The following is a 13,917-nucleotide window of genomic DNA, read 5'->3' on the forward strand; positions in this document are numbered from 1 at the left end:
TTTCTTATTTGTGCATCCTCGTTTCCTTTACTCGCTTCCTTACCCTTGCGTCTCAGCACCACCCCCTGTAGCAGGATAAGGGAAGGCTGCAAGGAAAGAAAAGGAGGACGGAGGAATCGAATGAAAGCTTTTTTTTAATAGATTGGAATACTTGAGCACTCGAGCGTCACTCCACAGTGTCATCAGCAGCGCTAAAAGGATCCCCCCGTATGTTGTTGAAGTTTGTTTATTTAAGAAATGAAATGCCCCAGAACCCCCCTAGAAGGCCCGAGGTCCACCCACCACAGTTATACCCCAAAATCCTGGTATTGCTAGGCCAATGCAGCATAGCTTGTTTTGGGATTCATCACTGTGGAGTATAGTTCAATTGTATTAATAAATGATAATTTTGTATATTTCATATGTTAACTCTCACTCGTTCCTACTCACTCATTACATGGCATTAGTGGTTTTAAGGAATAGGAGTTGGTATACATATTCAAGGGCGTGCAAAGATGGTGTTTATGATCATATGTTGTGGGCCAGTCTCGGCCAAAATGCCAGGGCCGATTTTTTTGTCCCAGTCCAGCCCTGTTTGCAGCCTATGCTGCAAGCAAAGCTTTCCTCATTATTTTATTTTTAAATATTATTATTATTATTATTATTATTCCAACTTTAACATACATAATGAAATAGGAACATACAAACAATTCTTCCTATCTTACATTTACCTCAACATTTTCCTTTGGTTAACTTAAGCGAGGGACAGCAAACAGCAAATGCACGATATTTGAAATACCACTGGTTTGGTGGAAGGTCACAGAAGCGCGGTAAATCCAAAATTGTGCGTGGGCGCTGTCTTGTTTTCACTGGATGATGAGAACACTCCGCTCATGCACATGGAATACCGGTATCCAGCAGGTGTTGTTGCTTTATAGGAGCAATGACGAGGCAGTGTTGATTTCAGGTGAGCGTATCACAACCTGTCAGTCAGTAGCAACTGTGGGAGACTGTGCTAACTTACATTGTTCTAACCCCATCTAATGAACATTCCTTAATGCCAAAGTTCACTCAAAAGGATAGTCATCCTTATTGACTTCAAATGAAAGTCATATTTGCTCATGTTGTTCCAAACTAGTACGTATTTTTCTCCCTGTGAAACACGCAAACATTTTATTTTTGACGAATATCATGCCCAATTTTATTAATGATAGGAAATGAGGACTCACTTCTATGACAGAGTCCTATGTTTGCGGGTCTGTTTAATATTTTGGAGTATAGCAGCCAGTCTTCATTCACTTACAAATATGCTAAAAAAAAAGTGGCCCGGATATTCTTTAAAACACCCATATGGAAGAACACCAGTCATTGAAGGGTCATATACAAATCTGAGTTTGTCCCTCCTACAAATTCAGTATAGTAGTAGCCTATGTAAATGTAAACCCAAACAGTAGGCAATATATGTAACAGGCTGTTGTATTTGTTATTGTACACATGTTACAATATTGTTTTGTTCATTAATGTATTCATTGAATTATATTTGAAAAATCTCAGACTACTGAAAATAAAAGGTTATATTTTTGATTTGGTTAAACTTACATTCTGGATTATGCTCTACACACTTGCTTTTTGACAGTGGTTTCAGTTTCAACTGCTAAGAAGTCAGGGATGCCTACTGACATTGGAGTTGTTCATGTAAGGGACCATGCTGAGACTGGAATTGAGTGCTGGGTCATTCCGCGTCAACTCTACCATAGGTCCCCGGCTCAAATTTTTAATTTTATGGTGAATGACATGCATACTGTATTTGAAGAAGAAAGGAAAAATATGAAATGTCATGAATGAATATTTATTGAGTAATCTACTATTTTGTAGAATTTTCACCTAATATTTGGAGCCAAATTACAGGGAGGGTAAAATGTATTTAGAAAGATGGCATTATATTTTATTTTTACACATAGATAGGTAGGTCGATTAGTAAAATCAGTTGACTTTAGCCATCTTTGTTGCATTATGCCAAATTTGGTTGATTTGACATGGAATGACCTTCCTGCATGTCAGTTGGATTTTTCCAAACTGTAATTTCAACCAGAAGGATAATGCTGGAGAAGTGGAACGTGTGCGATTTAAATGTTTGTGAAGCTTTTTCAACCACGTTCAAGAATATTGTCTAGTATAGTTAACTGGTTCAACTAGACTGTATTGAAGATGATTACAATTTCAAAGAATAATATGGTAGAAACTGTGCTTGTCAGAAAATTTATTTGCATATTTAGAAGTCCATAAATACATTCTAATTGCTTATATTTTTTGTAGTACACATTGTGGTATAGTAGCAAATTGTATGTGTTCTCAATTGCAATCCACCACAGCTATTCATTTATATGCATGCACTGCCCTAGCTTAAAATGTATGCATGAAATTAGTTGTGGCAGAAGCATATCAAAAATTCCCACATCCAGCAGAATGAAGATCAATCTGAAATATAGAGAAGAGAAAAGAAGAAAGAAGATTAATTAATGAAGAAAATTAATGACTACAACCTAGTCTATGCAAACAAGATTGGTTGATTTAAGAGTTTTTCATTTTTGTCTTATACTCCACCCAAAAATGAAGATTCTGTCATCATTTACTCACCCTCAAGTTGTTGCAACCCTGAATGAGTTTCTTTCTTCTTCTGAACACAAAGGAAGATGTTTTGAAGAACGATTGGAACTTTGGCACCATTGACTTCCATAGTATTTTATTTTTTCTACTATGGAAGTCAATTGGCGCTTTTCCACTGCATAGTACGGTACGGTTCGGTTCGGTACGGCACGCTTTGGCGCTTTTCCACTGCATAGTACGGTACGGTTCGGTTCGGCACGGCTCACTTGTGGTGCTTTTCCACTGCATGGTCCGGTACGGTACGGCTCGCTTCGGCTCGCTTTAAATGGTACCTGGTCTGTTGAGGTTCCAAGCGTACCGTACCGGTACTAAAATGTGACGTAAAAACACTGCAGATCACTGATTGGTCAGACAGAATCGTCACTACCAGCGTCATTGGACACTAAACCCGCTAGATTTAAATAACCAGTAGACAACAGCCAACGCAGTAGCATCTGTTTTTTAAACTTTAAAAACAAATGGCTGAATCGTGTTCAGTGGACGAGGTGCAGACGTTCCTCTCGTTGGTTGCCGAGGAGCGGATCCAGCGAGAGCTGGATGGGGCAAAACGGAATGAAAAAGTGTTCCAAGAAGTAGCTCAGCTCTTAGGCTATCACCGGACCTACAAGTGTAGGGACAAAATAACGATCAGTCCCACCCACTTTGAAGAGGTACTAACTGCGGTGGAAAAGCAACCGAGCTAAAGCGAACCGAACCGTGCCGTACCGAGTCGAGTCGTACCACGCAGTGGAAAAGCGAAGCGAGCCGAACCGTTCCGCGCCGAGTCGAACCGTACCGAGCCGAACCGAGCCGTACCAGCAGTGGAAAAGCGCCAAATGGTGCCAAACAACTGTTTGGTTCCAATCGTTCTTCAAAATATCTTCCTTTGGGTTCAGCAGAAGAAAGAAACTCATACAGGTTTGCAACAACGTGAGGGTGAGTAAATGATGACAGAATTTTAATTTTTGGGTGGAGTATCCCTTTAAACCTTGGTTTCTTTGTAAAAGCTGAATAGAAAATCGCAAAAGTAATTTTATTTACATGTGTAATGCATTGAGTTGACCATGGCTCTCCATCTACTTTTTCAGAGGGCCAAATTATCCAAATGAGAGTTCATTTTTTTGAGTAATTATCAGATTGTAGCATTTTCATTTTCAGAAGTATAGTTACTCAAGCTTAATTTTTTGTTGTTGCATTTCAAAATAAGTCATATTGGAATTGATAATGCAATGCAAGTACACACATCATTCTTAATTTTGTCAAAAGGGACAGTAGTGTAATCTGTCTCGTAAGATTATTTTTTTTATTTTTAATTGCAGACCACTGAGTGCTTCTGAACTCACCATAGAGATTTGCACAGAAAGCGCTCTAATGCATTAAGTGGTGCAGCTAATTTGTCTAAATCAATCTATGACCGCATAAAAATGATTGACGGTCCATATTTGCCCCGCAGGTCACATTTTGATGGGCTCTGGCATAGGCTAAAGACCAATCTGCCCATTTGCATTACGTAACATGTTCTAAATTATTAGCAATGTGACTCGTTCACAAAGGACAAACCAGTATGTAAATCAGGTGACACTGGTAAACACTTCTCAAGCCTCGAAGTGATCACTGCACCTACCATACCTTTCACTTTTAATGTTGAAGAACATTCTGCCTTGCCAAATGAGTTGACTGCCACCACTTTGTACTCGCCACTATCTTCAGGGCGAACTCTGAGGATGTACATGGAGCAGACACCAAATGCATTTGTGATGTAGTAGTTTTTGTCTGAGTTGATGCAAATCCCGTTATGGTACCATGCAATATATGGGCTGGGGCAGCCGCGTACAGCACAAGTCATGTAGCACTGGTATCCTTTTGGTGGAGTGTGGTATTTCAGTGGAACCAGGATGGAAGGTGGCCTTTCTAAACTGATTACAGGTGGCACAGTTGAGGGTGCTACAACTAGTTGGTAGGAAGGAAAGAAAAGTTCTAAGTATTTAGCATTGTGCAATACAATAAGTTACATTAGTAGTGGTCCTGCTACCCACCTTTATTGCTGTTTACGCCCCACGTTGGTGAATCTGAAGGATCAGAAAGTCCCATATCATTTTTTGCATAGACTTTGAAGTGATATTCTTGACCTGGTTGAATGCTGGTAGTGTAGGTAGTACAGAGTAGGTGGTCGGCTATTGTGCGCCAAATGCGTGCGTTGGAGTTATGTTCTTCCACCATGTAGTGCAGTCGGTCATCTCTCTCGTGGTCTGGAGACAGACCCCACTTGATAATGACTTTACCATAAACCACCTGTTCTAGCTCCACTGGGCCTGGAGGCTTGGGTTCATCTGCAGCCGCATAAAGAGCAATTTCATAGTGTTAGGAATATTTATCCAATAGTTATTTTCACTTATGAGTAACTCTTTGTTTCTTTGACAAATGCTCTTTTAGTCTCCCAGGGTGTGGTCTCACCTAGGCATAAAGCAGGCAAAATTACTTTGGACCCTGCAATGAATGTTTGCAACAGGAAATAAAGTTACACTACATGATGTCTGTTTTTGTTGAATTGTATTAAATAATATTCAATTAAATTTTCTTGCTGATTTTATAGACTGTGAAGTTTAGATCCTGTAGTGATGCTATCCAAATTTGCAGGTTAGAGTTCAACTTGAATTTTTGTATGCAGCAAAAGACTAAACCATTTACATATAGTTGCATTCCCACTAATATGAATGAATGTAAGTAAAGCAAAAAAAAAAAAAAAAAAACCTACTGTGATCACACTTTTTTTATAGTTTACATAATGTAGGATGATTTTACCTGTTACTCTGACCTCTATGTCAAAGCTGGCTTGCCCCATTGTGTTTTTAGCCACAATGGTGTAGACACCAGAATCGTCGTACTTTGAGGAGGGTACGACAAGTGTGCACGTGCCATCAGAATGAATGATCTTGTTCCAGGGAGATACAGGTTCACCATTCTTAAGCCACGTAATGTCTGGTGGTGGAGTGGCCTGTGTGTCAAATATACATTTTTGGAAGATGATGATTGACTACATAGAGGCAAGAAATGTGTAAAATGTGTATGTCTAGATGTGCACTTTTACCTCATAATCAATTTTGATTCTGATAGAATATCCTGACCTCACGACCATAAAGTCTTCAGGATCTTTGAAATGGGGCTTCACTGGAAATTGGTAAAAATCAGTAAATATGTTTGCAATTATCCCAGAGATTATCTTGATTTCTTGATAATATGTCTGTGACTTACTGTTGGGGTTTTTAGCGCATACCATCACAGAGGGAGCACTGTGTTCTCCAGCCCCAGACATATTAATGGCTGTTACTCTGAACTCGTACTCTGACCCCTCAGACACATCCTTCACTGCATACTTCAGAGCTGTAAAAAGTAGAGACCTTTTATTTTATCTTATATTTTGAGGTCTTTGAACTTCAGGCAAGGTGCTTGCTAATGGTTATTTATTGATTTGCCCTAGCAATTGGTTTCCAGACTCTTAGATTTTTACAGTCTAGAATTGAAAGTCAGTGCTTTTCATTGAAGGTGGAACTTTGAAAAAAAAAAAAATACCTTTGATAGGTTCACTAACTGGGTTCAGAGTCACCCACTGGTTTGTATCTTTCTTGCATTTCTCTAGCTGGTAGCCCAAGATTGTATTCCCTCCGTCTGTCTCTGGTGGAGTCCATGTTAGGTTAATACAGTTTTTGAACGCACTGACCACTTTCGGTGGGGATGGTGGACCAGGGAACACTGCCAACACATAGTAATATAGGCATACATATTAGATGATTTAAGTCCTTCTCAATATGGAAAATTCAGCAGTAAAGACTTAAGGAGTTTACTTAATGAGCCAGCCATGATTTTTTCACTCTCCATCGCCTCACTGATGCCCTCAAGATTCTCAGCATAGATGCGATAGATGTACCTCTTGCCAAGGGACACGCTTCTATCTCTGAAGGTTAGATGGTTAGCTGAAATATCCCCAATCTTTTTCCAGGTACTCTGCCCAACCTGTTGACGCTCAATTATGTAGTTTGTTACTGCTGAGCCACCGTCATCCTTCGGGGGATTCCATTTCAATTCAAGGACTGCAGATGTGCTTTCATTCACTTCTAGTGGGCCTCGTGGTGGACCTGGCTTGTCTGTCAGGGGCACAGATGTGTGTTACTTAAAATATAGTAACAGTATACCTTTAAACAGGTCAATTGCAAATATTGTTCTCACCTAGTACAATAAGACTTGATAAAGCCTCAATAGAACCAAAAGAGTTTTTTAGCTGGATTTTGATTTGACCAGTATCCGATCGCAGGCAGTCTTTCATTTGAAGACGACTGTGATTTGATTCCTTCACCACTTTAACTGAACCCCCATCATGAAGCTCAGAGCCTTTTTTAAACCATTTAATCTCCAATGAGGCTTGTGGAGGAAATGCCATCTTAAAAGATGCACTCTGGCCTGCTTTCACTATCACAGGGTTAGAGAACTTTTGCAAAGCGTCTGGGTCGAATTCTGGAAGATCTGGGAAAACAGAAGCAATATACAGCAGAAAACATTATTGTAATTTCCAAACTGACAGTAACTTCATTCTGCTTTAGCCAAATGTAAAAAAAAGAAAATTGAATTGTAATTACCTCCCACTTTCACCATGGCCTCTGTCTTGCGACCATTAACCTCAAAATGATATAGACCTGCATCAGAATCATTGCAGTTCTTTATAATGAGCTTATGTGTACAACCATCTTTAGAGATGACCACTCCATCTTTGGAAGTCAGCTGATGAAAAAAGATTTACATGAATGTCAAACTCTGTCAGTCATGTCAGTGATATACTGCTACGACACACAAACGTACCTTCTTTCCATCTTTATACCACACACCATCAATTTTGTCAGTATTTAGTTTACACACTAGCTCTGCAGGTTTGCCGCGGAGGGCATTTTTGTCTGATAATCCGCTTGCGAAGTGCACTTTATCATCTGGAACGAATGCATTTGAATGAATTATAATAACTTGACTTTGAGTGGTAAGTTATTCATGGTAATTGAAGAATAAGCAATGTAGGCTGACAGAGTTCTTGTACATTTTTGCCATGAACATACCTGTACCGTCTCCACCAGATCCAACCGCTGATCCATCTGCTCCCAAACCCGTTCCAGAACCCTTTCCACCCTCTCCACTTCCTTCTGTACCCTCTCCTCCTCGTTCGTACTTCCCTGTTGCATTTCCTCCACTTCCGTCTCCCAAGCCAAGTCCTCCATGACCATCCCCTTCATCACCACGACCATCCACTCCATCACCACGACCATCTGCTGCGTCACCACGGCCATCAGTTCCATCATGGCCATCAGTTCCATCATGGCCATCCGCTCCATCACCACTCCCATCTGTACCCTTTCCACTCCTAGCTGCTTCATCTTTTTCTCTCTGCACTCTTGCCTGTTCTTCTGCCAGACGTCTTGCAAGATCACCTGCTCCATCCATTGCACCACCTCGACTTTTCCCCCTGGCGTTAGGATCCTCTGATGTGGCATAGAGAAATGATAGAACATTATTCTGATTCATATACATTGCAGTGCAGAAGTATGCTGACGATGGTAGTTTGTTTCTTTGTTCCTCTTGAAGACTTACCATCAACAGCAAGGGTGGCCCTGGATGATTTAATCCCAGCAATAGCCGTGTACACGCCCTTGTCCTCTTGGCTACAGTTCTTTACTACTAATCTGTGGCTGAGCTTGTCTTCAGAGACTGTGATATTGTACTTGTCTCCATGCTCAAGAGAGATGTCATTGGCACACCATGTGATTTGTGGTACAGGACCAGAAAAAACTCCCTCAAACACTGCATCCTGCCCCTCAACCACTTTAGCATCTTTTAGCATACCATCGAATTCCACATCAGGAACTGTGGGGAAATGATTAATGAAGCAGATGTATGCTTAAAATGCTTTAAAAAAGAAAAAAGAAAATCTAAGAATTAAATGCCTTCTTACTTGCTAAGGTTGTTGAGAAAATGTTGACATCCTCAACATCCACTTGGTAAAGTCCACTATCATCTAAGTCAAGATTGTTGATGCTAAACTTGTACTTATCACCAGTTTTCTTCATATTATGTTTAGAGGAATCATCAGTGCCATCACCATAATCAATCATTTCACCGTTCTGGAAAGAGTAAAGAGTTTTTTTTTTGTTTTTTTTTTGCTGTATAAATTGTTCGTTATCGATGTAAAACCAATCGAACTTACTTTGTACAAATACATATTACTGTTTTGGTCCTTAAGCTTCATATCAAACTCAAATTCAGCTCTGCCACTTGTCTTTACTTCAATCTGCTTCATGTTGTCAATGTTTTGAACCACCTGTAAGACATAAAAGAAATGGGATATAAAAAGTAAATTTAAGACTTTGCCGCATATTCTTTAAAAAACAACTAGAAATTATTATAGAAATTGACCAAAAGCACTGTTGCAATTACAGAAGTGTCTCAAGGCAGAGTTTCACTATCTAAATAAAAAAAAAGAGTTGAAATTGACTGACAACCCAGCATCATCATCAGATTATTAAATTCCTGACAGATACCTTTGCTTGTTCATCCTCCTTCTCCTTTTTCTTCAGATTAAGCTGTTTTAACATCCAGCGAAAGTCGGTGATTCCAAATTCATGACAGATGCGCTCATAATCTGCCTTTTTGGCACTTAGCATCAGTTCCCAGAATTTTGGATCAATCTCTCCCTCTTTCTTGGGTTTTTCTTTTCTCTTCTTGACAGTACTAGATGGAAGATTTTTTTTTTTAATTTCAATTAGAGAGAAAGCAGCTGTGCTTTTATAAGAGACATTTCTGATTCTGACAAAACATGATTCCTGGTGTTAAAACAATTACTTGGTTTTCTTAAGCATTTTCCTGAAGTCCTCAGGATCATTGGTTTGGCCATCTTAATCAAAACAGAAGAAAATATCATACAATATCAATACAAAATCTAAATAGAACACACTCTTTACATTCATTTATCATTTTAGGATGACCTTTGTTTGAGGATGTGCCAGTTTTCTTTTTCTTGAATCCAACTAAAAGACAGAGAAAGTAATTACCACAAGAACACATGCATTCAGATTATGCAACATATTCTAATTGCCTAGTTATGCACATTGGTAATATTATTGAATGTTGTCATTTGTTTAATGAAAATATGTTGCCTACCTGAAAATACACTCAATGCAGCTGTGCACACTGCTTTTCCAAATGGATTTGTAGCAAAGCATTTGTACGTGTCTGCTTGGTCTACTTGGACATTTAGTATCTGTTGTTTTCAACACAACAAATTAAAAATGTTTTTGCTGTAGAATGACCCATCGTAATATACTGCTCTGTAATGTTGTAATTTCAGATCCAAATCTTTGGAGTTTGGTACAATATCTTACCTCTAGAGCATGCTCTCTAGTCCTTTCATTATATCTTGTCTTATATTTTTCTGGATCAGACGTGTCACCCTTGTTGCGAGCCCATGTTACAGTTGGTGTTGGATCTCCACTTACCATTGCTTTAAAAATGGCCACCTTGCCTGCAGTGGAGAAAGGCAACCCATTCATCATTTCTGAGTTTTATGCTTATGAAGCATCTACTACCCAAAGCTACTACTTTATCATTATAGCTAAATTACTGCTCAACTAACACATAAATGTTTAATCTAATCTGCAGAATATAGTTTAATAGACTATATCAATTCTAGCAAAAATTTAACAACTGAGCAGAGCAACTCATTTAAATACGGCGTATATATATGCTTTTTAACTAGTAACATTTATTATTGATACCTTCTTGAACTGTCAAGGTGATTGGCTTCCTGCTGAAATCAGGTGTAGTTTTTCCACGTGGCAGTTCCTTGACGTACTGGGTGATCATAACCCCAGGCACTCTAGATCTCTTCTTGATCTCCACTTGAATCATTAAATCATGTGATTTATTAAAAACACTGTATGTTTTATATTTGTTAATAAGCCACCCATATACTAAATATGCATATGTCATTCAAAATTGAACTGCCAGATACACTGCCTTTACAATTAATATTCATTTAACCACACGAGGGCAATGTTACCTTTAAAGTTTGGACCAAAACATATAAAGGGGTATACAAATACAGAATAAGAAAACACTTTGAACCTACCTACCATAAATGTTGTAGGCTTGTGGGTGCACTTATTATATGAGTGTGAAAAGTCAAAATGGCAATTGACTTGAAACTGCTCTAAAATTAGGTTCTTAACTTAGCAGCTGTTGAGGTTTTGAAGTACTAAAAGCTTTAAAACACATGCAATATAGGCCTAGGCCTTTTGTCTGGGAAATATTTAATGAACATTTTACATTACATTACAACAGTATTTTGATTCAAATATAGCTAAGCTTACCCTGACCACCAGGAATCTCTTCTGCAGGCTGTGACATCTTCAGAATGTTTTCCCCTTGTTCCAATATTGTTCCAGAGGTCACTTTATGAATTTAGGCTGTATATGAAAATGTATATGAAAAAAAAAATTCTGTAAAAAAATAATTTAAATATTTTTTATGGCATTAGAACCAAGGTTAGCTTATTTAGTAAAACAGTAAGGCTTAAAAATGAAGTCAGTGATTGGCCTTTAATCACTGGGGTACAGAGACTAGAACACACTGATGATCCCAACCACTTGTACACTAATACCGAGACAATGTACACACACTAACTAGAAGTTGTTATGAAAGTAACATCAAAGTGAAATGGCAGAGAACAGCAAAGTGGAGCATGAATGTTTGTTTCTAAAGTGCCTGCATAACTATCTGAGTGTTCAGATAGTAATAATTACTGTGCTGATGCACCAAAAGATTTCTTTGTTTGGTAAATCCTATCCTAAAGTATCATTTTAACTACATTCTCAATTTTTTGCATGGATTCTTTTTTGCACTGTTTTCTCAGCGACCTATTCCTGCTGTAATCACAACTTGATTTTTTTGTTTTTCTCTAAATCTGCATATTTTTTCCTCAGAATCTTACTTTATTTAAATTTGTGGTACTAAAGCACTGTCATGATTATCTGTAATGTAATCTTGCTGTTAGTGACTATCATTGATTAAACTGTATGCTCTCTCTCTCCTTTTTTTTTTTTTTGCTCCTAATGGTCATCAAGAAGATGCATCATGCTGTGACCTTAAAAAAGTGATCCAATAAAGATATATTAAGAATTTGATTGGATGGATATCGTTGCGTAATTCTAGACTGGTAAAAAACTTATTGGCATTCCAAGATTCACAGGATCCTCAGCAATGCTTTTACAAGGCCAAAGGGGAAAGAAACAGTTATCCAACATTTGACAGATAAATTATGTGAGCCTTAAAACTAGTCGGTCTGCCTTGCTCAAAAACAAAAAGTCTGACACAATCTTCTGGTGCTTTGTAAGGGAAAAGAAGCGCATTTGAAATGACTTTCTTCAGTAGCTGAAGCAATGGCCCTCCACTATAATGCTGGGATGAAGAGGATCTGGGTTCTTAACCTTAACCCTTTATTCAGATTGCTCATCTTTCCTGAACATTTGTCAATCGATCTTGAGAGTTCTGGCGTCAAGCTGTAACAGTCTATCCAAAAGCCTCCCCTTTTCACTTTATCTCTCATTTTTCTCTCCAGTACACAAAGACAAAACACATTCAAACAAGATAAACATTTTTGCCTCTCGACTCGAGTGCGTTTAAAATAATACGTCTAGATTTTCTTTTTGAGATTTTATCTTGAATTAAGTTTTTTTGTTGTTGTTTGTTTTGCTAAATGACAGCCTGAGTCACCATTCTCTTTCATTATATGTTCTGCCTAACTTTTTATGTCTTCCATGGAAGAAAGTAAGTCATAAAGGTTTGGAATGATAGGAGGGTAAGTAAATTGAGATTGACGTTACTTTTAACGTCCAAGCTTCTTCTTCCCTGAACTTGAACTTTGTTAGTTACGTTTGATCACTTAAATTCACTTTGTTTTACTTCATTCTAATGAAATAGTGCCAAATTACTACCCACACAGGTCACTTTGTTTGACAAATTAAAATAATCCGTTTTAATAACAAATAATGCAGCGCTGTTTTACTAGGTCAAAACAATCATACTAAAATATATTTGAGTGTTGAAAGTTATGTTGTAACGCTACTCTGTGCGTTTGCTCTGTGGCTGCTATGAGACACTTGTTGCACACTGCAGCAAGCTAGATCGATATTAGAATATTATATAAATAAAAGCTGGATGACTTGTGTTGCTAAATTGCATGCAGTTCATTTTTAAAATATATTGTGTGGTGGAGAAAATGCTGTATTACTGTTACTACAAATAATGCTCTTTCTGATTTGGCTGTGTTGTTAGACAATTGTACAAACATGGTACAAAAATGTTCTGTACCCTGGCATGGTACAAACATGTTTCTCACGGTAAATCAAGAAAACAAGAGATTCAAACAATTAGACTAACCCAATAAAGGTAACCGAACAGTAGATCACCTGTCTGATAAAACACACTATATTAAAGCGTCTTCGGTGTTTCCATGGTTTCTACGGAAGTAAAACCGGGAATCGAGGGTAATGCGGATATGACGTCATTGACAGGCGACGCAACGACACGGGCCGTTACACTGGTTAAAATAGCTGATTTCTCTGGATTTAAACTTTATTGGAAGTCAACAAAATATATAACATTGTGAAAGTGTTTTTTTTTTAAAAAATATTTTAGTTCATTTAAGAGCCGGCGTGGATGGGAGTGATTCTCATAACAGTAATTAATGATGTATGGCAGTAGATGACCACTTACTTGTTAAATGTACATCTGACTTGCCATTGTGTTAATGAAATCATATGCTCAAGTTTGCTCCCAGTGAATGAAAACCAAATTTGTTTCCATTATTTGTTCATAGTTCAAGGACTGATGAAATTCATAACTATAGGTGAACTGTGAATTTCTAATGGTAAATTATTCCTGATGGTTCCCTGTGTTGCATGTCAAAGAAAATGGAAACTCACCTTTAAAATCCCGCTGCTCCTTCAGCTTCTGCGTTAAGAACATTTGGTGGACTGAATGGAAGACTTCTATGCAGTTGAATCAATCAGCTGTCACATTAATGCTTTTATTTGAGAAGCTGAGGTGGGGGGGATGTCCAACCCATGAAGCAGATATTCATATTCAAATATCATTTTACAATCCTGACTAAATGTGAAGTTAACTTTTATTGTTTTCTGTTATGTCAGTCATTGCAAAAAGGTTGTTTAGCATCTTATTTTGATGTTTATCTTTTGAATT

The 13,917-nt window shown here is 38.1% G+C and overlaps 1 protein-coding gene across 1 annotated transcript; it reads right to left on the reverse strand.

Annotated features, from left to right (window-relative positions):
• Positions 1-39: 39 nt before the first annotated feature.
• On the reverse strand, positions 40-10,566 carry LOC130104035 (immunoglobulin-like and fibronectin type III domain-containing protein 1). Its single transcript, XM_056270422.1, has 21 exons — positions 10,434-10,566; positions 10,041-10,180; positions 9,820-9,919; positions 9,663-9,686; positions 9,502-9,553; positions 9,201-9,390; positions 8,867-8,980; positions 8,615-8,783; positions 8,254-8,526; positions 7,725-8,144; positions 7,477-7,634; positions 7,257-7,398; positions 6,850-7,143; positions 6,468-6,767; positions 6,196-6,375; positions 5,878-6,006; positions 5,714-5,793; positions 5,428-5,620; positions 4,662-4,955; positions 4,255-4,575; positions 40-86 (listed from the first exon to the last, which is right to left on the reverse strand). Exons 1-21 carry the CDS (start codon positions 10,564-10,566, stop codon positions 40-42), a joined length of 3,753 nt encoding a protein of 1,250 aa, XP_056126397.1.
• Between the last annotated feature and the right edge of the window lie 3,351 nt (positions 10,567-13,917).

The sequence above is a fragment of the Rhinichthys klamathensis genome, unplaced genomic scaffold (genome assembly GCF_029890125.1).
Source record: "Rhinichthys klamathensis goyatoka isolate OS25496 unplaced genomic scaffold, OSU_Roscu_1.1 h1tg000303l_1, whole genome shotgun sequence".
NCBI lineage: Eukaryota > Metazoa > Chordata > Actinopteri > Cypriniformes > Leuciscidae > Rhinichthys > Rhinichthys klamathensis.

Excerpts from the sequence above, each read along its gene's own strand:
- LOC130104035 (XM_056270422.1), bottom strand. The coding sequence starts at position 10,566 with ATGATTCAAGTGGAGATCAAGAAGAGATCTAGAGTGCCTGGGGTTATG. Across the intron at positions 9,391-9,501 it reads AAAATGCTTAAGAAAACCAA|TACTGTCAAGAAGAGAAAAG; the intron begins GTAATTGTTTTA and ends TCTTCCATCTAG. Across the intron at positions 4,956-5,427 it reads CATAGAGGTCAGAGTAACAG|ATGAACCCAAGCCTCCAGGC; the intron begins GTAAAATCATCC and ends ATGCGGCTGCAG.